At 46.1% G+C, this 22,988-nt stretch overlaps 1 protein-coding gene across 2 annotated transcripts; it reads right to left on the minus strand.

Moving 5' to 3' along the window:
• Nucleotides 1-595: 595 nt before the first annotated feature.
• Nucleotides 596-21,902, minus strand: LOC109882630 (transmembrane protein 198-like). 2 transcript variants are annotated; one of them, XM_020474725.2, is made up of 5 exons: nt 21,342-21,902; nt 5,132-5,396; nt 2,957-3,532; nt 2,436-2,584; nt 596-2,123 (listed from the first exon to the last, which is right to left on the minus strand). In XM_020474725.2, exons 2-5 carry the CDS (start codon nt 5,271-5,273, stop codon nt 1,974-1,976), a joined length of 1,017 nt encoding a protein of 338 aa, XP_020330314.1. In that variant the 5' UTR covers nt 5,274-5,396; nt 21,342-21,902; the 3' UTR covers nt 596-1,973. The 2 variants fall into 2 exon arrangements, with proteins under 2 accessions (XP_020330314.1, XP_020330315.1); XM_020474726.2 differs by having other exon boundaries at nt 5,132-5,302; nt 21,342-21,860.
• Between the last annotated feature and the right edge of the window lie 1,086 nt (nt 21,903-22,988).

The following is a 22,988-nucleotide window of genomic DNA, read 5'->3' on the forward strand; positions in this document are numbered from 1 at the left end:
CAACCGGCCGTGGTTGGGAGTCGTGATTGGGAGTCCCATAGGGCGGCGCACAATTGGCCCAGCGTCGTCCGGGTTTGGCCGGTGTAGGCTGTCAATGTAAATAGGAATATGTTCTTAACTGACTTGCTTAGTTAAATGAAAAAAAATGTTTCAGCTCATGAAACATGGGACCAGCATTTTAAAAAATAGTTTTTTGTTCAGAATATATGTATGCAATTACTTTTTTCATCTAAGACATAGTTGTGCAAATTAGTCATGACAGTCAACAAAAAAACAGGCCTGTTTCCTTTATGATGTAAACCTACTCTGATCTCATTGCAATGGCTTATGAACAACAGAGACACCAAGTTTAGCGAAATACTTGAGGTCAGAAGAGCCTATGACGAGAGCCATGTGCTTTCATGCATGATACTTGTGGGCTGCTAAAGTTCGGAGCTGCCACAGCAACACCACTGCTTAAACCAATCAGGGAGCAGGAAATCACCCCCATTTGTTGCCTTCAAGACCCTCTGTGTTTCTGATTCCAAGGCAGAATTTGGCAGCTGATGTTGCTAGGTGACCAGTGAGGGAATATAGAGCCATTTAGGCTCAGACAAATAACTCAGACAGCTTTTGTTTTTAAACTAATTTAATGGTTTATCTTTCAATTTCCTATTGACAATTCTGTACAGATTCAGAATAGTTGAGAGTACTGAGTGAAAGTAGGCCTACTGTCCCTCTAAAATTCTAAAACAAAAGTAAATTACAATTTTAAAAACACTGATAATTCCTTAGTAACCTACAGTACAGAAAATGTATGCTCAATTTTTTTCCATAGCACATTCCTTCAATGTTATTGTTCATATACATTACTGAATACAGGTACTACACAGGTAAAACTGCCTTGAAATTGTAATGAAAACAAGCTACTGCTCAAAAATAACTGGCATAACCAAGTATGGTTTGAAACAATAATTGTATAGTATTACTACCACTAAAAAAGGCACTGCAGTTCCAATGAAAACAAACATAAATGTCACTTGAAACTGTTGCCCATGTAATCTCCATTGTATTTAGGCACAAAATGGTTGCCGTGTATCTCTCTGGACCTGAACCTTCTGCACTCAACTATGCAGGCAGTTACTTCGAAAAAGGGACAAGTAAACAGCAATACACACACTTTAACATTACAAACGCGCACACACACTCACACAGACAGAAAACACTGGTCAGAGAAATGTATCTCCAAATGTCCTCTTCTTTGTCCCGTCACAGTGCCTTGTCAACATCAGCTGGTGTCCTGTTCTGAGGCGGTTGACCCGAGTTTACACACCACTGGTTCATTTCAAGTCATTAAAGCACAGTTAACTCCAATTATAAAAGTTGAAATCACTCGGAGGTAGCTCTCGTGTAATTCATGGCCATTTCCATTCCCAGTATTGCTTTCTGAACAGCAAAAACAAGTCTGTTTTCATCAGTCAAGTGATTTCTCCCACATGTAATCAAACAATCACATAATGCCACCAGAGAAAGTATACAACCTCAGAACTCAAATGAGATAATTTCTGCTCCTTCTTCTGACTGTGTACTCTGCTCTGTCCTAACCCCAGACTTTTCACATGGACATGCCACCGCTCAGTGCAGACAACACAGGGAGAGGCCACACAGGCCCAGTCTATTGAAAGAGTGATTACAGCACACATCAAACGGGGGGCCAAACACCAACCACTCTCAGGGAACAGCTCACAGATCGAGGACCCATTCCATCACCTTCCAGTCTGCCATTCCAAACGAGGTACAGTACACTGGAGGAGTGCTTTGATCTTCACTTGGACAGCATTCAAGGCCCTTTTCCAAGTCAATGTAAGGAACGTCCATTATTCAATAGACTCTCACATTGTCTGTAGGGTCAACAGTACACTACATAGGGAGGAGGACTGTGGAGGGGGGGGACAAGAAACAAGTGAGTCATCCCCCGTCTGTCCCTCGGTGCGTCAGACCCTGTTGACAGGTGTGGTGATGGTGAGGGGTACGGTGGAGCTTGTCTCATAGTCAAAGTCGATTATTGTGTGGTTGGTAGTGCCCAGGCTGCTGAGGGAGTTGCCTGTGCCCATCTGTCTGTCCCTAAGACTCTGCAGGTAGCTCTGAGAGAAGGAATAAAGGAGAGAGGGAATATAATCAGAATCAACCTTGGAATCTGTTCTACATGTGGGAATTCAAATAGAATAGAGTGTGTGTGTCAGTGGAGGCTGGTGGGAGGAGCTATAGGAGGATGGGCTCATTGTAATGTCTGGAATGGAATTCATGGAACTGTATCAAACACATAAAAACAACATTTTTGACTCCATTGCATTTATTCCATTCCAGACATTACAATGAGCCCATCCTCCTATAGCTCCTCCCACCAGCCTTCTCTGTTGTGTGTGTGTGAGTGTGAGAGAGAGAGAGAGACTGACCGGTGCCAGCAGGTCTCCGGCATAGCGTTTGACAGGGGTGGGCTTGCGACGGTATGTGCCCTCCTGCCCACTGTTCTGCTGGCGCTTCTTGACATCTTTCTGTCTGATCTGCATCAACTGGGCCCGCTTCTGCCTCCTGCTGATGATGACTGAGACGAGAGAGATGAGAGAGAGATATGAGCGAGAGGAGAGCCAGAGGAGAGAGGTGTGTTTACTCAGTGAGTCATTTCTTAGTAATTCTACAGAGCACATGAGAACTTTAGGGGACAATTTGACATTCTTAAATCACCTGAAATGTAATATGAACAGCTGACTTGGGAGACAATCTGTCTTGTTTCAATACCAGAACAATGTTCTCCAATACCATAAAACCATTGTAGCAGTGAAGAGAACATAATATAGCCCATAGTCCATATTGAGATATACAGATGCATCATACTCTACAAACAGCTTCCTCTACCTCCCATGCTTACCACAGAGATCCTATACATTACGTGTATATGGAATTCTATGATGCTTACCCTCAGTGTGTGAGAACCCCACGGCTGTCAGCTTCCACTGCACCAGCACCCCCATGAAGCTGAGTGCCGGCCAGATACCCATGATCACCCAGCTGTACCAGCAGAGTGACGGCGCCGGTGACAGCCTCAAGCACTGATACGCGTGTCTGGCCAGCGCCAGAATCTCCACAAAGTAGTCAACGCACACCATCATGATGGCCGCCCCGAACACAGACGTAGACAACACGGTGAAGAGCTTCTGCCACTGTAGGGTGAGCACAGCAAACAGCATGCCAGTGCCCAGCAGCACCCCTAGGGGCACCCAGACGGTGGTGGGTGTGTAGAACTGGTGGGTGACCAGCAGGGTGGCGAGGGCAAGTAGCAGGCCCAGTAACAGACCCGTCATGAAGAGACCCACGGAGCGCACCAGCATGGTGACCAGGCCACACAGCAGGCCGATGCCAAGGCCGATACCCGCCGAGGCCTCCACACTCAGCTGGGTGTCCAGCACCCGCTCCTTGTGGCACAACAGGAAGATTATGACAGAGCCGAAAATCAGGCCCGACAGGAACATGACCGCCTTGAAGCAGCGATATCCTGGGAGAGAAGAGAGGTGAAGAGGGAAATGTGATGGAGAGAGGAGTAGAGAGAGGGAATGATGAGGGAGAGAGGAGAGGGGTAGAGAGAGGGAATGGTGAGGGAGAGAGGAGAGAGGTAGAGAGGGAGAGAGGAGAGCAGTAGAGAGAGGGAATGGTGAGGGAGAGAGGAGAGGGTAGAGAGGTAGAGAGGGAGAGAGGAGAGGAGTAGAGAGAGGGGATGGTGAGGGAGAGAGGAGAGGGGTAGAGAGGGAGAGAGGAGAGGAGTAGAGAGAGGGAATGGTGCCGGAGAGAGGAGAGGGGTAGAGAGGGAGAGAGGAGAGGAGTAGAGAGAGGGAATGGTGACGGAAAGGGGTAGAGAGGGAGAGAGGAGAGGAGTAGAGGGAATGGTGACGGAGAGAGGAGAGGGGTAGAGAGGAGAGGAGTAGAGAGGGAATGGTGACGGAAAGGGGTAGAGAGGGAGAGAGGAGAGGAGTAGAGAGAGGGAATGGTGACGGAGAGAGGAGAGGGGTAGAGAGGAGAGGAGTAGAGAGGGAATGGTGACGGAGAGAGGAGAGGGGTAGAGAGGGAATGGTGATGGAGAGGAGAGGGGTAGAGAGGGAATGGTGAGGGAGAGTAGAGGGAGAGAGGAGAGGAGTAGAGAGGGTATGGTGACGGAGAGAGGAGAGGGGTAGAGAGAGGGAATGGTGACAGAGAGGGGTAGAGAGGGAATGGTGAGGGAGAGTGGAGAGGGGTAGAGGGAATGGTGATGGAGAGAGGAGAGGGGTAGAGAGGGAATGGTGATGAGAGAGGAGAGGGGTAGAGAGGGAATGGTGAGGGAGAGTGGAGAGGGGTAGAGAGAGGGAATGGTGACAGAGAGGGGTAGAGAGAGAGGGGGGTGAAAAGAAAACAATACTTATTTAAACTTGTACTTCACTTCAATGGGGGGAGATTCAATAGCCTGAGGAATCTAACAATAAAAAAATATGCCGGTGATAAGTTAGGGCTTAAAGAGAAAGTTAAATTGCAGAGGCTAGGGCATCAGCAGCTCTATAAATACTACAGAATATCGACTGTAAGCAATGTAATGCCGTATAAATGACCCTACAGTTAAAACTAAAAAGAGGCGGTGTGGAGGAGAAAGAAGCAATTGTGGTTATTAAGTTGGATTTGGTGAGAAAAATATGAAAATATAAAGTGTATTTTTACTCTATTTGTTATCATCTAAGGCCATGCACCACACCCTAATATGATGATTATTGTTCTGCTGTAGATTGCAGGAAACGTCAGTTACAGGTGTTAAAATATCAGCAGCAGCAGCTTGTTAAAATATCCTGGGGAGAACCCTGCTGTATAACACATTAGCAGACATATGATACGTCTGAATACACATTCCTTATCCCCTGATCTATTACATTGTTTGCGTCCCAAATGGCACCCTATTCCCCACATATGGCTCTGTTCAAAAGTTGTGCACCATGGGCCTTGGTCAAAAGTAGTGCACTATATAAGGATTGGGGTTCCATTTGGGACGCAACCCTTGTTATTGAAGATTTTGTTTACTCGTTGACATGACGTGGTTGGGTTACGGCTTGTGGTCTTGACCCCGTGGTGACCTTACCAATGAAGCAGTAGATGATGCCGAACAGGCAGCACATGGAGCAGATGACGGCAGGGATGACCTCATACTTCCTCTCGATCTCCAGGCTGCAGGCGTTCACCTCGGCCAGGCCCTCCCCTTCAGCCCCGTCAGGGTCTGTCATCCTGGGGCTCCCACCGACCGACCAGACCACTGGGGAGACAAGGAAGTGGTGGTGGTTGAAGGTTGGGACTGAAGGATAAGGAGTGGTGCTCTTATCGGAAGTTCATCAGAACAGCTTGAGTGCCTGTAACATGAAAGATAAATATCTGAGTAGGTCATAGATCATCACAGGCCATCACAATGCGTTAACTCACAATGCAATAAAGTGGTTTACAGTATTTATTTGTCTCTGTTAAGACTTTAGGGCACAGTACTGGCAAAGAGGACTGAGAACTTTAAAATCTAGGGCTAGGTTAACAAACACTGTCTTACCCACAAAATAGAGAACACAAAGTGGTGAGTTGCGAGACTCCATTGATGCTAAATGTCACAAGTTTAACATGGTGTATGTAGGACACTCTAGAACCCCCCTCCTCCTCACCCCTCCACCCCTGATTCAGACCTCTGACCCCTCACCCCCGCCAGTGTTCCCCGAGGCTTCAGGAGAAGTGTGAAATCTGCCGCCCATCTGTGACTTCTCCCTGGTGACTCTGCATATAGGCCTGCCAGACACTCCATATGCTGCTAGCCTAGCCCCCCATGATAACCCACAGTCCTGTATACCACACATACACCCCGTTGCCATGACTACAGTATCATGGGAGTACATAAACATGGACAACCACATACTACAGAGACATCTGTAGTACATTAATGAAAAAAAAACTACCAAAAAGGCCTATAGACACCAGTACCAAGTACCGGAACGTCTTATATAATATTGAATTATTGTCAGGCATTTAAAATAGGCTATGTAGTAAAAATGTCTGGGTGAAAGTCAATTACTATACTAAAAGTAGGGCTACTACGGACATTGAGTGGTGCTAGTGAACAGTTAATCAGGCAGCCCCAACTCCCCTCCCAGTTTGCCTGTTGGGGAGGATGTGTAGGGCTCATTGCTCAGGGTGGGCTGCTCTCTCTGGGGCTGCTGGCCAGCCTTCTTTATGATCTCACCCCAGTTCTGATCCGATTACAGCAAACTCACGTTTCCAGGCTCAGGAGAAAAACAGTAACAGAGCTGTGTGCCTGCTCTCCTGATCTGCTCTTTCACTTCTCAGTCCCCCTCTCCCTCCATTCTCCCAAACTTCTGCTTTTACACTCCTCTCCCCGTCTGAGATACATTATGACCTGGCCATGACTTGACATGGAAAGAATGAGGGCCCGTTGGATAGTAGCTCTCTGCTTCCCTCTCTTTTTCCAGAGCTAGAGGAAGAGTTCTCGCTTCATTCACTCAGTCCTTCACGTGTCTGCCTCTCTGTCTCAGCCAGATAGAACAGAGGGGACTGTCTCACTTGTTTTCAAAAGGCCAAGGACAACTCAAGACAAATGATCTAGCCATCTGAGCGCTCCACAGTCCCACTGGTCTGCTGTGTCTGTGGCACGACTTTCCAAGTAGGTCTGAGAGGATGAAGCCAGGACAATGCTTTAGAATGAGACTGAAATCTGATATACAGAAGTCATACAGTATTTAGGCTAATAATGTGCGGTGCAGTAACACCCTTATTGAAAGCATGAGAGCATTTCACCTTGAGGTTATAGTATGGACTTCTCTTTCATCATATTCAGTTATGATGACATGGATGGATTTGTGGCATTACCTCCAACCTGCCCAAGTCAAAGTTAACACACTAACAGGAACTTTTATTGAAGTTCATGCCAAAAAAACATCCTCTGATTGTGCAAGACAGAACTTTTGCAAACTATCAAATATATCTGTTTACAGTCAAAATTCTACTCAAACTTCACCATTCAGCTGGACCAAAAACATGAATAGGAGAAAGTTTGAAGAGCAAGGGAAAGCTAAGATAACGGATCACCTCTGAAGACATTCAAAAGTGACTGCAAGGGTGTTGCGGGTAATCCATCAAGTTGCACAACTTGTTCATCCGACCGCACACACACACACCAACTCTCTCCCACGTCCATGTGTCTGTCCCCACATTGTCCCTGTGAGAGTCACAATGGTGGCCAGTGTGTGTGTGAGGCCTGGAGTCCGTGCCGCTCAGGGAGAATGGTGCCATTATGGGGCGGCACAAAGGCTATAAGGCCCTAGCATTGACCTCTACTGGCACATGCTGGGAGATAGGGCATATCACAGAGAGATGGAGGGACCCAGGGAAAGGAGGCTGTGTCTGAGTGTGTATGTGTGTGTGCCATGGCATTGAGCATGTGGGTGGATGAAGGATCCCACTGGGTACACACTGGTTGAATCAATGTTGTTTCCACTTAATTTCAATTCAATTAAGTTGAACCAACGTCGAATAGACGTTGAATTCACGTCTGTGCCCAGTGGGATAAAGGGGTCTAGAAGATGGGGGTCTAGCTGGTAGCTGTCCAGAAGGCTGATATTGTCACCCATTCTCACCAGATAAGGAGGAAGTGACGTGGCTCCATGTTTTGTCTCGGAGCTCAAGGCACAGAAGTAGAAGTTGAGAAATACTCTCTTTCGATACATTTTGATGAAGTACATCTTGAATGACCTCATTCCAATATGACATTTCTGTGTGTGTTGTCATGACAACAGCTAAAATAAGGTTGCTGCTAGTGCTGTATATGTAAATATAGTCACACTTATAGATGACTGAGTATGTTGGTATGAAATGACCTTGGAACAAATTGCTTTAGGCAACATTCTAACACACTTGCTTGACAAACACCATGGATGGATGGAGGGAGGGGTGGGGTGGGGGGGGCTCAAGCCTCAACAGCTGAGAGACGGGCAGAGCCATGCCCAGGTTCTCCACATAGCTAGTTTGGGTGGGTTTCATTAACCACTGATGGAGTTGTGGGGGTGTGAGAGAGGTCAGGGATTCCAAGGGTGCTCTGGCTTTAAGGCAGAGGGCAGCTGAGAACTAAACGTTACAGCCCAGCTGTATGGTGGCACAGCTTGGCACAGGGGGGTATGCGAGACTGTACCATTTGCCATGGTCTCCCCCTGCCTGACTGGGCATGATGCCTGTTGATCTACAGCTCCACCCCCCACCCTTATAGCTACAGCTATAAAACTAATTCTCCATGATTCCAAATGCCAAACACCCTTCCCAATGTGTCCTGCTCATTGGGCATGGTGGACACTGGAGAATAGTATGGACATGATAGGACCAACCTACTCCATGATGTCCACTTTGTGCCAACTGTGGTTGCCTATTAACCATAAGAGAATCACTCTCTCTCATTGGCAGGAAGCTGTGGCCAAGAGGAGGAAGTGGAGATCAGTGGCGTTGCTGGAGGTGACTTTTCCCTCAGGGCAGGAAGCTGTGGCCAAGAGGAGGAAGTGGAGATCAGTGGCGGTGCTGGAGGTGACTTTTCCCTCAGGGCAGATAGCTGTGGCCAAGAGGAGGAAGTGGAGATCAGTGGTGGTGCTGGAGGTGACTTTTCCCTCAGGGCAGGAAGCTGTGGCCAAGAGGAGGAAGTGGAGATCAGTGGCGGTGCTGGAGGTGGATTTGGAGGCTGGAGCGTCAACACCAACACTCTTATTTTCTGGTTTAATCCAACATAACAGACTCAACTTGGTGATATAGGTTTGAATGCCTTGGCTATTAGAACATGATGATGACAATGGGTTATGCTACAATAGTGGGTTATGATCTCTAAACAAGTCAAATATAACACTCCACTCTCAGTCCACATGTTCAAAATGATCTCAGAACTGGATTGTGTTTATATGGGCCTTTCATCATGTATTCAGATGCACTCACTCATGCTCTAATATGTGAGACACTATGATATCAACATTCACAGCTGAGAGAGAATGCTCTCTGGCTGGCAACTTGAACACAACTTGTGTACAGATAAAGCCAATTTTTTATGTGGTCAAATAGGTGAAACTCTCTTTCTGGATAGATTTGCCAATCCTCCTGAACTTGAGTAACCCCTCTCACTGACCTGTCCAATCCATTACCAACCAAACCTGGTCCTTAAATAATAGACATCAAATACATGTTGATATATGGTGCAATGAGACATCTTCCATTTTGTTTCTTATGAAGTAAAATTGCTGCACTTAATACACCTTGTCGTTACTGGATACACCTTGTCGTTACTGGATACACCTTGTCGTTACTGGATACACCTTGTCGTTACTGGATACACCTTGTCGTTACTGGATACACCTTGTCGTTACTGGATACACCTTGTCGTTACTGAATACACCTTGTCGTTACTGAATACACCTTGTCGTTACTGAATACACCTTGTCGTTACTGAATACACCTTGTCGTTACTGAATACACCTTGTCGTTACTGAATACACCTTGTCGTTACTGAATACACCTTGTCGTTAGTTATTGAGGAATGCTAATCAGATTAAAGGTAGTCCTGAAGAGTGTTATGTAAATGGATGTTTTGAGCAGAGAGGGAAATACTGAAAAACCTGCTGCATTTGGGAGCTCATTTGACTGAGAAACGAAGGGACAAGACTCGTTTGTCATCTCAGCTCATCTCAAAAACAGGGAGCAAATGAGATGCACTCCACATGATATGTGACAGTGTTTGAAAGTGGTCTACTGAGAGACAGCCACAGACACCCTCCCTTTTATCTCTTAAAAGGCAAAGAATTGACACTATGTTCTATTGAGGAGGAACATAAATACCATGGTTACAAGTCATTAAGTGCATTTCAACAGATTTATTATCATGATTAGACCACTATGGTAAAATCACAGATCTATGATAACCTTTACTCATCCATGCTGACTAATGAAGGAAATTATGAATCTGAAGATGAAACGAGGATAGAATGATCTACCAGTCATAAAAGACATCCTTAAATAATTTTAGCATCTTTATTTAACTAGGCAAGTCAGTTAAGAACACATTCTTATTTACAATGGCGGCCTACACCGGCCAAACTCGGACGACGCTGGGCAAATTGTGCGCCACCCTATTGGACTCCAAATCACGTCCGGTTGTGATACAGCCTGGAATTGAACCAGGGTGTCTGTAGTGACACCTCTAGCACGGAGATGCAGTGCCTTAGACCGCTGTGCCACTCGGGAGCCCTTAAACCTCATCTACACTCCTTCCACATCCTCACATCCAGACATTTTTATTAAGTTGGTGATAAAGTCACAGCTCACCAACATTCTTTCTTTCAGCCTGTCTCTATCATTTCTCCTCTAAATCTCTGATCAGTGCCTCTCAAACAACACTTTGTTCCTCAAGAGTGAATGAGGCGGAGGGGGGGGGCCTGCAATGAATTTGGCACTGCCGCACCGTCTCCTACTCCCCTCCCTCCATGCCTCCAGTCTTTCTTTAGCCAGGCTTGGACCGCGAGCAGAGAGCTTTCGGTCCAAGTTCTGGACCAGGCTCTGAGCCCTACAGTGCTCTTCAAAGAGAGAGAAGGAGGGAGAGAACGAGAGAGAATGCAGTCTGTAACCCCTTCAGAGAGCAGTAATTACAGAGTGAGAATATATAGAAAGTGATTTTAGGGGCAGTAAGTTTTACAACAAAGCCTAACACTGACATGAACTCTAAGACCAAAAACACTGACCTTTCTAACATGTGCAGACGTGCCAAAATAACAAACCTCTAATGTCATCATAAAAGATAATACATCACTATCAAACACCCCAAACCATCTACCTCCCAATCACCATGGAGGAAAAGTTATAGTCACGTTTCTCCTTTCAACTCCAATGTAGTCTATAGGCCTACATTTCTTCACTTACAGACACGCAAACAACGGTCTCTGATGGCAAGCACACATCTTTTATATTATGACTGAATGAGTATCCAGAAAACCAACTGTTTAACACATGGTTTAACATACTGTATATCCTTTTAAATATTGTAATCATTTTATCAGTCTCAGAAAGAGATCCTATTCTCCCTCAAGCCCTTCCACTCCATGCCTGCCTTTGTGAAAGGCCCAAACAATGGAGGCCTTTCAACTCTGATTGTAAAGAGTTCCTTACAAAAAAAATGAGAAAAACCAGTAAGTAGAAGAACAGAGAAACAATGAGAGGCCTTTTCGAGAGGCAGTCACGTGTATGATACACATGTAGACACACACCCCTATTTCCATGCACACTCACACAACAGACCCACAAACGTCACGCACACACACTCATGCAAATATAACAACTCCAATCCACACATTATAATCATCCCCACCATGCACATTGACAAGTCTGTGTTTGTACAAATGGGGATGCCTTTTTCTAGACTGACAATGTCAATGTAGTTCAGAGAGCCAGAAATGCCACCGACCTCCTTAATAATTGCATTAAGTTGTTAAATAGCCTACAACAAAATAAAATGTTTTGAGCAGAAAGGGAAATACTGAAAAACCTGCAAAAAGTTGTCAAAAATATAAAAAGTAAAGTAAAGTACAGATACCCCAAAAAACAACTTATGTAGTACTTTGAAGTAATTTTACTTAAGTACTTTACACCACTGAATGTAGTGTACTTATCATTACATAGAGTAAAAGAGTGATGGTGTCACGTTCTGACCTTTATTTCCTGTGTTTTGTATTTAGTTAGTATGGTCAGGGCGTGAGTTGGGTGGGCAGGCTGTTTGTTTTTCTATAATTTGGGTATTTCTATGTTTCGGCCTAGTATGGTTCTCAATCAGAGGCAGGTGTCATTAGTTGTCTCTGATTGAGAATCATACTTAGGTAGCCTGGGTTTCACTGCGTGTTTGTGGGTGATTGTTCCTGTCTTTGTGTTTGTACCAGATGGGACTGTTTTAGGTTTTCTCACATTTGTTGTTTTTGTTAGTTATCTCATGTGTAGTTTCTTTATCAATCAAAGAATATGAATAACCACCACGCTGCGCTTTGGTCCGCCTCTCCTTCAGATGAAGAAAACCATTACAGAATCACCCACCAACCAAGGACCAAGCGGCGTGGTAAACAGCAGCGACGACAGCAGCAGCAGCGGCCAGCATCACAGGAGGAAAGGACATGGGAGGATGTATTGGACGGCAAGGGTTGCTACACCTGGGAGGAGATCCTGGCGGGAAAGGATCGCCTTCCATGGGAACAGGTGGAGGCAGCTAGGAGAACAGAGGCAGCCGGAGAGAGGAGCCGGCGATATGAGGAGGCAGCACGGCAGTGCGACAGGTACGAGAGGCAGCCCCCCCAAAAAAATTTGGGGGGGCAGACGAGGTGTGGTACTAAGCCAGGTAGCAGACCTGAGCTCACGCCTCGTGCTTATTATAAGCAGCGCATTACTGGTCAGGCACCGTGTTATGCGGTTAAGCGCACGGTGTCGCCAGTGCGTGCCCATAGCCCGGTGCGCTATAGGGCAGCCCCCCGAAAGTGCCATGCGAGTGTGGGCATTGAGCCAGGGCGTATGGTGCCTGCTCAGCAGGTCTGGTCACCGGTACGCAGTTTTGGTCCAGGTTATCCTGCGCCGGCTCTGCGTGCTGTGTCTCCGGGGCGCTGGGAGGGTGCAGTGCGTCCTCTGCCTGCGCTCCGCTCGTGCCGGGCAAATGTGGGAGTGGAGCCTAGGGGAGAGGTGCGTGTAGTGAGCACTAGATCTCCCGTGCTTATCCACAGCCCGGTTCAACCTGTGCCTGCACTCTGGAGGGTCCGGGCTAGAGTAGTTGTCCAGCCTGGGGAAGTGGTGCCAAGGTTGCGCAACAGAGCTCCAGTGCTCCCCCACAGCCCGGTCCTTCAGGTGCCTCCTCCTAACACCAAGCCTCCTGAAGGTCTCCCCAGCCTGGTGGTTCCTGTGGCAGCCCCACGCACCAGGCTGTCTCTCCGTCTCCTCCCTGCAGGTGGTCCCGCCAGTCCGGCGCCGCTGCCGGAGCCTCCCGCCTGTCCGGCGCCACTGCCGGAGCCTCCCGCCTGTCCGGCGCCGCTGCCGGAGCCTCCCGCCTGTCCGGCGCCGCTGCCGGAGCCTCCCGCCTGTCCGGCGCCGCTGCCGGAGCCTCCCGCCTGTCCGGCGCCGCTGCCGGAGCCTCCCGCCTGTCCGGCGCCGCTGCCGGAGCCTCCCGCCTGTCCGGCGCCGCTGCCGGAGCCTCCCGCCTGTCCGGCGCCGCTGCCGGAGCCTCCCGCCTGTCCGGAGCCTCCCGCCTGACCGGCGCTGCTGCCGGAGTCTCCCGCCTGTCCGGCGCTGCTGCCGGAGTCTCCCGCAGTCTCCCGCAGTCTCCCGCCTGTCCGGCGCTGCTGCCGGAGTCTCCCGCCTGTCCGGCGCTGCTGCCGGAGTCTCCCGCCTGTCCGGCGCCGCTGCCGGAGTCTGAGGCGCAAGAGCCCCTCAGCTCAGAGGCGCCAGAGCTTCTGCCCCTCTGTCCAGAGCTTCTGCCCCTCTGTCCCGAGCTTCTGCCCCTCTGTCCAGTGGGGTCATTGAGAGGGGTGGCCATGGTGAGAAAGCCACGGAGGCGGACAATAAGGCGGACTAAGACAATGGTGAAGTGGGGTCCGCGTCCTGCGCCAGAGCCGCCACAGGGGACAGACGCCCACCCAGACCCTCCCCTATAGGTCAAGGTTTTGCGGCCGGAGTCCGCACCTTTGGGGGGGGGTTACTGTCACGTTCTGACCTTTATTTCCTGTGTTTTGTATTTAGTTAGTATGGTCAGGGCGTGAGTTGGGTGGGCAGGCTGTTTGTTTTTCTATAATTTGGGTATTTCTATGTTTCGGCCTAGTATGGTTCTCAATCAGAGGCAGGTGTCATTAGTTGTCTCTGATTGAGAATCATACTTAGGTAGCCTGGGTTTCACTGTGTGTTTGTGGGTGATTGTTCCTGTCTTTGTGTTTGTACCAGATGGGACTGTTTTAGGTTTTCTCACATTTGTTGTTTTTGTTAGTTATCTCATGTGTAGTTTCTTTATCAATCAAAGAATATGAATAACCACCACACTGCGCTTTGGTCCGCCTCTCCTTCAGATGAAGAAAACCATTACAGATGGGGGTCTTTATGAGAGCAAACATTGAATGCAATAATTATGTCTACACGTCACACGGTTTAGAACTAGCAGACTATAAGAAACAAATTGGACATACAGTGTCATTGCGAAGCCAGACTAGGCTATACAGGGAGTGGAGTGTGATGGAGTCACTATGAAGACAAAAACAAAGGCGTGGATGCCTAGCCTCACCTACAGGGCCTTCAGAAAGTCTTCACTCCCCTTGGTTTCTTCCACATTTTGTTGTGTTACAGCCTGAATTTCAAATAGATTCAATTCTACATTTGTGCCACTGATCTACACACAATAAATACCCCACGATGACAGAATAGTATTTTGTTCGAAATTTTTACAAATGAATACAAAATGAAACGCTGAAATGTCTTGACTTTGAATGATTACCCCATCTCTGTACCCCACACATACAATTATCTGCAAGGTCTCTCAGTCGAGTAGTGAATTTCAAGCACACCAGGGAGGTTTTCCAATGCCTCGCTAAGAAGGGCACCTATTGGTATATAGTTTTTTTTTTTTAAAGCAGACACTAAATATCACTTTGAGCATGGTGAAGTAATTAATTATGCTTTGGATGGTGTATCAATACAATACAAAGATACAGGGGTCCTTCCTAACTCAGTTGCAGGGGGGGTTAGGAAACCACTCAGGGATTTCACCATGAGCCCAATGGTGATTTTAAAACAGTTAGAGTTTAATGGCCATGGTTGGAGAAAATTGAGGATGGATTAACATTGTAGTTACTCCACAATACTAACCTAAATTACAGAGTGAAAAGGAAGCCTGTACAGAATAAAAATATTCCAAAACATGCACCCTATCTATAACAACGCACTAAAGTAAAACTACAAAAACTGTGGGAAAGAAAATGTACTTTATTTCCTGTATATAAAGCATTATATATATGTGTTATAACTGTGCATTATAACACAGTTCCACTCTTCATATTTTCAAGCATGGTGGCTGCATCATCTTGGGACTAGGGAGTTTTTTGATAAAAATAAACAATAGATCTAAGCACAGACAAAATCCTAGAGGAAAACCTGGTTCAGTCTTCTTTCCATCAGACACTGGGAGATGAATTCACCTTTCAGCAAGACAATAACCTAAAACACAAGGCCAAATATACACTGGAGTTGCTTACCAAGAAGACAGTGAATATTCCTGAGTGGCCAAGTTACAGTTTTGACTTGAAAATCTATGGCAAGACTTGAAAATGGCTGTCTAACAGTGATCAACAACCAACTTGACAGAGCTTGAAGAGTTTCTGCCACTTCAAGGTCAGCTCTGTCCTTTACAGCAGCGCAGAGCAGTTCTTCCATTCCACCCAACATCTGTCTGGTGCCAGGGTATAATTGTACCTCCTTATGGTCTCTCCCATCCTAAAATACCTCCTTCGTGTACACTTCTAGGGTTCTCTGGCAGCCCCTAAGCCAGGGGAAAACTACATCACCCAATACTTTTTAGTCTCTCTATGAATGGATATTTGTGGATCTCCAAGACCCCAAAAACCCCTACTATTCCTTTTGGATGCTCAGTTCGGTCAATGAGACAGCAGAACTATTCCACACCCAAATACTTTGACTGCCCTTACTAGACTAATGCTACAGGAGAAGACTCTCTCCATCTCCTGGCCTAACCCACAACAAGCATCTCCTCTTGTCAACAGGGTTCAACATAGACTATTTCCAGGCTCTTTTAACTGAGGGGGCTCCTTTGTGGGAGATCCTAGTGTGTTCAGTGTATAGATACACTCTGCCAGTGCAGGACCAACACAGCACAGTAGTATGCCTAAATCAGTGCTTGGCTTGTAGAGCAATGCCTGACAACCATGGGATATGATGGAAATCAGGATAGTAACTCATTCAATCCATTTTGAATTCAGGCTGTAACACAACAAAATGTGGAATAAGTCAAGGGGTATGATTACTTTCTGAAGGCACTGTATGTAGGCCTGTGCTTTTAAACAAAGCTAGCCTTGTTCTTCTGAGCTCATGTCCTATGAACTAGCTACTTGAAGGTCTGTGACACAAAGAAACTAGACAGTGAGACAGATTGGGTAGACCATGTTGGGATTATTGAGACACAGTTCAGAATGTAACTTGGTATTATAATCAATTAAATGCATCTGGTAATAAACACTCCATGACAAATATTGTTATCTTGATAGACTTCCCTTTTCTGTATAGACAAGGAAGTCTGCTCTGTGCATTCAGTTTTACTGGAACGAATTTAACATTGCAGACATAGATACAGCAATAACATTACAGGGGTCAAAAAAACTGGGATATCCAGCCCCAGAACAGGTCTATGAAGAGAGGTCCCTGGAAAGGATAATAAACAAAAAGTTAGAGCATCTATCAACACAGGACTTCTCCTGAAATAGCCTGATGCAGAGAAAACGTGAGAAAGGCTTGTCAGATCATGGAAAGTTAAACGTCAACAAACTTCCCGTTCTAAATTATCTCAAAACTTTCAGCTCAGCAAAAAAGGGCCCAGATTTCAAACTGCATTACAGATCAACAGGACAGGGAGCATGCCTCAGGGGCTGCACTCTCCACCCTCCTCATTGATGGTATATACAGCTGCCCAAGCTTTGCAACAGCAGTCTTATTTACACACGACCCATCGTTGCCCCCTCGCTCCTCCTACAGATGAAGAGACGCTAAGCTAAAGTTGAGGCCTTTCAACTGTGACAGGTCATGTTTTTGGCTGGACCATACGAGCCTTGGCAGGGTTGACCTCTGCTACCACAGCTGAGGGTCTCTTTTTTTATTTCCCCTTTATTTAACCAGGTAGGCCAGTTGAGAACAAGTTCTCATTTACAACTGCGACCTGGCCAAGATAAAGCAAAGCAGTGCAACACAAACAACACAAAGTTACACATGGAATAAACAAAGGTACAGTCAATAACACAATAAAGAAAATCTATATAAGGTGTGTACACATGGATTAAGGAGGTAAGGCAATAAATAGGCCATAGTAGCGAAGTAATTACAATTTAGCAAATTAACACTGGAGTGATAGATGTGCAGATGATGATGTGCAAGTAGAAATACTGGTGTGCAAAAAAGAAAACAAGTAAATCAAAACAATATGGGGATGAGGAAGGTAGATTGGATGGGCTATTTACAGATGGACTGTGTACAGCTGCAGCGATCGGTAAGCTGCTCAGATAGCTGACGCTTAAAGTTAGTGAGGGAGAGAAGTCTCCAACTTCAGCGATTTTTGCAATTTGTTCCAGTCATTGGCTGCAGAGAACTGGAAGGAAAGGTGGCCAAAGGAGGTGTTGGCTTTGGGGATGACGAGTGAGATATACCTGCTGGAGCACGTGCTACGAGTGGGTGTTGTTATGGTGAAAAGTGAGCTGAGATAAGGCAGAGCTTAACTTAGCAAAGACTTATAGATGATCTGGAGCCAGTGGGTTTGGCGACAAATATGTAGCGAGGGCCAGCTGACGAGAGCATACAGGTTGCAGTGGTGGGTAGTGTATGGGGCTTTGGTGACAAAACGGATGGCACTGTGATAGACTGCATCCAGTTTGCTGAGTAGTGTTGGAGGCTATTTTGTAAATGACATCGCCGAAGTTGAGGATCGGTAGGATGGTCAGTTTTACGAGGGTGTGTTTGGCAGCGTGAGTGAAGGATGCTTTGTTGCGAAATAGGAAGCCGATTCTAGATTACATTTTGGATTGGAGATGTTTAATATGAGTCTGGAAGGAGAGTTTAGTCTAACCAGACACCTAGGTATTTGTAGTTGTCCACATATTCTAAGTCAGAACCGTCCAGAGTATTGATGCTAGTCGGGCGGGCGGGTGCGGGCAGCGATCGGTTGAAAAGCACACATTTAGTTTTACTAGCATTTAAGAGCAGTTGGAGGCCACGGAAGGAGAGTTGTATGGCATTGAAGCTTGTTTGGAGGTTTGTTAACACAGTGTCCAAAGAAGGGCCAGTTGTATACAGAATGGTGTCATCTGCGTAGAAGTGGATCAGGGAATCACCAGCAGCAAGAGCGACAATTGTTGATGTATACAGAGAAAAGAGTCGGCCTGAAAATTTAACCCTGTGGCACCACCATATAGACTGCAAGAAGTCCGGACAACAGGCCCTCCGATTTGACACACTGAACTCTATCTGGGAAGTAGTTGGTGAACCAGGCGAGGCAGTCATTTGAGAAACCAAGGCTGTTGAGTCTGCCGATAAGAATACGGTGATTGACAGAGTCGAAAGCCTTGGCCAGGTCGATGAAGACAGCTGCACAGTACTGTCTTTTATCAATGGCGGTTATGATATCGTTTAGTACCTTGAGCGTGGCTGAGGTGCACCCGTGACCAGCTCGGAAACCCGGAGTGTACAGTGGAGAAGGTATGGTGGGATTCGAAATGGTCAGTGATCTATTTGTTAACTTTGCTTTCGAAGACTTTAAAAAGGCAGGGCAGGATGAATATAGGTCTGTAACAGTTTGGGTCTAGAGTGTCACCCCCTTTGGAGAGGGGGATGACCGCAGCAGCATTCCAATCTTTAGAGATCTCGGACGATACGAAAGAGAGGTTGAACAGACTGGTAATAGGGGTTGCAACAATGGCGGCGGATAATTTTAGAAAGAGAGGGTCCAGATTGTCTAGCCCAGCTGATTTGTACGGGTCCAGGTTTTGCAGCTCTTTCAGAACATCTGCGATCTAGTTTGGGTGAAGGAGAAGCTGGGGAGACTTGGGCGAGTAGCTGCGAGGGTCGCGGAGCTGTTGGCCGGGATTGGGGTAGCCAGGAGGAAAGCATGGTCAGCCGTAGAGAAATGCTTATTGTAATTCTCGATTATTGTGGATTTATCGGTGGTGACAGTGTTACCTTGCCTCAGTGCTGTAGGCAGCTGGGAGGAGCTACTTTTATTCTCCATGGACTTTACAGTGTCCCAAAACTTTTTGGAGTTAGAGCTAGAGGATGCAAATTTCTGTTTGAAAAAGCGAGCCTTTGCTTTCCTAACGGACAGTTCTGGACTCACTAGGTTTACACATCTAGTTTTTCTGGATCTATGTCAAGTAATGCAAGATGAAAAAAATGGCACAGCACCCATTTTGGGAGGGGGTGTGGATGACCACACACCATAGAAGTCTTCTGTCAAGTAATGCAAGGTGAAAAAATGGCACAGCACCCATTTTGGGAGGGGGTGTGGATGAGCACACACCATAGCAGTCTTTTTGTAGAGCGACGTGAGAGATACATATATACACATTACCAGTCAAAAGTAGTATCGGTTCCTGACTTCCCTGAAAAGTTGAATTTCGCGGGGACTATTCGATGCTAGTGCGGTCCACCACAGGATGTTTTGTGCTGGTCGAGAGCAGTCAGGTCTGGAGTGAACAAAGGGCTGTATCTGTTCTTAGTTCTACATCTTTTGAAAGGGGCATGCTTATTTAAGATGGTGAGGAGATTACTTTTAAAGAACGACCAGGCATCCTCTACTGATGAGATGAGGTAAAAATCCTTCCAGGATACCCAGGCCAGGTCAATTAGAAAGGCCCCTCTAATGGGGGTGTGGAGTGTAGTCAGTAAATACAATAGAGTAGAAGACTATTCAACTCACTATGACACCACCAGTAGAAGTGTTTCCACAATAAGACCTGACACCCATGACGATTATGGATAATATACACTCTGTCATCATGGGTCAGGGCTACATTAAGGTCAGACTAGGGTGTCTCACCTCTCCTTTCCACCCTGACCCTATTTCAACCCTGGTCCTTAGCAGGGTTGACAGTTGACACCATTCGGGTTGAAAATCTCATCAACCAGTTTGTCTTTGAGTCACCCTGAGTTGAAAATGCCAGTGTGAAAATGGCTATTGGTGAACACCCTGTGATGGAGTTCCAATTTAACTCTCAGATCTACAGGTGGTGAGTGAAAGTAGACAATGAAAGGAAAGTAGTTCAGAATGATTAGTTTTCTAACCAGACAGAACTAGGCAGTAAACCTGGAGACTGAGGGTTATACGTGCCACCGAGGCTGCCTCCTAAGGTCAAGACCAAGGCTCCTGATTGGAGGGACGATGAGTGCTTCAGTACTAATTGAAAAACAGAATAACACAGTACACTACAGAACCTCAAGGACTAGGAGTTAAGTAACACACCCCAGCATTGACCGCCTGCTCTTTCCCCCTCATATGCCTCTCTCTCTCCGGAGCAGGGAAGGGCTCCATCACTGCATTTTCCCAGAGTGGTTTAGGCAAAGCCATCTGGCCCTAGCTAGCCGACTGGCTTTGGGGGGGCTTGCTAGGAGGGTGTAGGAGGGGGAAGAGCATTGAGGGGGTGTAACTAGAGATGACTCCTTTGCCACAGAGGGACACAAGCTATCATTACTACTACCCCCCCCCAAAAAAAAAAAAACAAGGCACACCCTCACCAGTAAACACACTGGGCCACAAGGCCAAGGTTCTTTCATGTCCTGTCTGAGACTATGGTGGAGGAAATATGGACGAAAACAAATAGAAAAAAGGGAATATGTGAAAATAACTAACATGTATACAATTGGTGTTGTTTGTATGTAATTGTATAACTGTCAAGGACAAAACACATAACAATGCTTATCTGGTCAATAGGATCAAGGAGTGTACATGTCTGACTATGATAACAATCGTTAAAAGACAACAATCAATCTATTTCAGGCTTTTCTCCATAAAATGGCTAATTGCCCAAGTTGTTTACATTGTTATCTTCGGGAATAATAACCCAATAGGTTCTACTGAAATTATCTTGAAACAGAGCCCACACATTAATTGACTGGAGAGTGACATCAAAATTATATGATAAATTACTGAATGAATAAAACTAAAAAAAGTTTAGCCTATACTTACTCTATGGAATGTATTATTAAAATCGTGTTTTTAACTTCAAAACTGTGTACTAGTCACTAACACAAGTTTATGAGCATCCCACCCGCAGACTTTTTCAAACAGCAGCTCTTCTACAGGAATTAACGTTACATTGATTGTTCAATTTCACGGGGTGATTCAGTTTCATTGTATCTTTCTCTTGTTTGAAGGAGCCTAAAGATCATAAATAGTATTGTCTGCGGTGCGAATATAATTCATCATAGCCAATGATATGGCGGTAATTTACATTCTGTAAAGGTTCATAATGTATTTACACACTGTACAGAAGAACACTTACCGACTTCGTTCGGCTACGTGGATCTGTTTTCCGTGAAAACTGTCAGGCATGAACACAACGGAAAACAACAGAAAATCGAAGCAGCAGTGGAAAAACCGGTTCCAATGCACATAGGCTATAGTCACAGTGAGAAAAACAAAAGTTTTCCCTTCAATGTTTTAAGGACAAGAATAGGTTATTCAAAATGAATCAGCCCCGCGTTCTCGTCATCTTCAAAAACGGTGTCTAAAATTATAAATCGTTCTTTGCAGTCTCAACGGAGGAACTTAAGTGAGTTATTTCGGTTGATAACATGAGTTCCACGGCATTGTATTAAAAAGCAGTTTGTCAGTTGGCTAGTTAGTCACGTCTGACAGAAGCTAGTTACAGCGAGCCAAATTGTTTTTCCTCCAACCCTTTTCTTTTACACACCTCCTCTTTCTGGCGTAGACTGTTGTTGATACCAAAGGGGTTTTCTCTCGAGTTCTAAACTCATAAAAAAAAGAGTTGGCCTATTATTTTTCTCCGTGTCAGTCTAACCGTTCTCTCTCCTCCTCCCTCCCTCCCGCTCTATCCCCTCCTCCCTCTCTCCTCCCTCCCCCCCCCCCCCCTCCCTCCCTCCCTCCCTCCCTCCCTCCCTCCCTCCCTCCCTCCCTCCCTCCCTCCCTCCCTCCCTCCCTCCCTCCCTCCCTCCCTCCCTCCCTCCCTCCCTCTCCCGCGCTCTCTCCCTCTCTCTCCCTCTCCCTCCCTGTCTCTCCAACTTTCAGCCAACAGCTGAAAACGCTTGACATCATAGCCAACAGACCATCTGTTATTGCTGCCTGGTTGAATTCAAATTTGGGACTGGAAGGCCAAGGTAGGGGAACGAGGCTTGGATGGGACTGAGTTGGTCTTCTATAATAATAATAATAATAATATATTAAGTGTAATTACATAGTTAGGTCTACTGCACTGTGTGTGTGTATGAAATGTTACATTTCGTATGGTATATATTAATTCTGGATGACCAGCACCCATTCCGTATGATATGCTACGAATTATAATTCGTATTATATGTTACGAATTTTCTAAACGTACTTTACACATTTGAAAAACATACAATATGTTAAGAATTTGTTAAATGTATGATATGTTACAAATTCTAGCTAGATGGCTTACGTTAGCTAGCTCGCTAACTTTAGCTAGGCTAATGGTTAGGGTTAAGTCTAGGAGATTAGGTTAAGGTTAGGGGAAGGGTTAGGAGAGGGTTAGCCAATACGCTAAGTAGTTTCAAAGTAGCTAAAAAGTAGTTGAAAAGTTGCAAATCAGCAATAATAATGAAGTTGTCTGTGATGAGAGTCAAACACCCACCCATCCACCTAACTTTTGTTTTTGCCTTAAGTTACCATCTGTCTTATGTAACCATAGCAAATGTAACATATCATACTAAATGGAGTGTCACGGATTTACACACAGAATAATATGAAATGCTCCGCGACCAAGTTCCAAGCCTGAAAAGACATTAGGAACAGGTGCACCCGAATGGTGTCACCCGATTAGCCATCAGGTGCACCTGTTGACACTTAGTATTCTTCTCTTTCAGCTCTGTACAGTCCTGGAGTTCCTGTGGATTTGTAACTATCTGCCATGACAGACAGGCAACATGGCCAGACGTAGTCCATAGTGGGT

This window comes from Oncorhynchus kisutch, linkage group LG5, assembly GCF_002021735.2.
Source record: "Oncorhynchus kisutch isolate 150728-3 linkage group LG5, Okis_V2, whole genome shotgun sequence".
In the NCBI taxonomy this organism is placed as follows: Eukaryota; Metazoa; Chordata; class Actinopteri; order Salmoniformes; family Salmonidae; genus Oncorhynchus; species Oncorhynchus kisutch.

Bases quoted from the DNA above. Each gene is read 5' to 3' on its own strand.
- LOC109882630 (XM_020474725.2), bottom strand. From the start codon at position 5,273: ATGACAGACCCTGACGGGGCTGAAGGGGAGGGCCTGGCCGAGGTGAAC. The intron at 2,585-2,956 runs GTAAGCATCATA...CTCTCGTCTCAG, and splicing joins GGGGTTCTCACACACTGAGG to TCATCATCAGCAGGAGGCAG. The intron at 2,124-2,435 runs GTCAGTCTCTCT...TCCTTCTCTCAG, and splicing joins CCGGAGACCTGCTGGCACCG to AGCTACCTGCAGAGTCTTAG.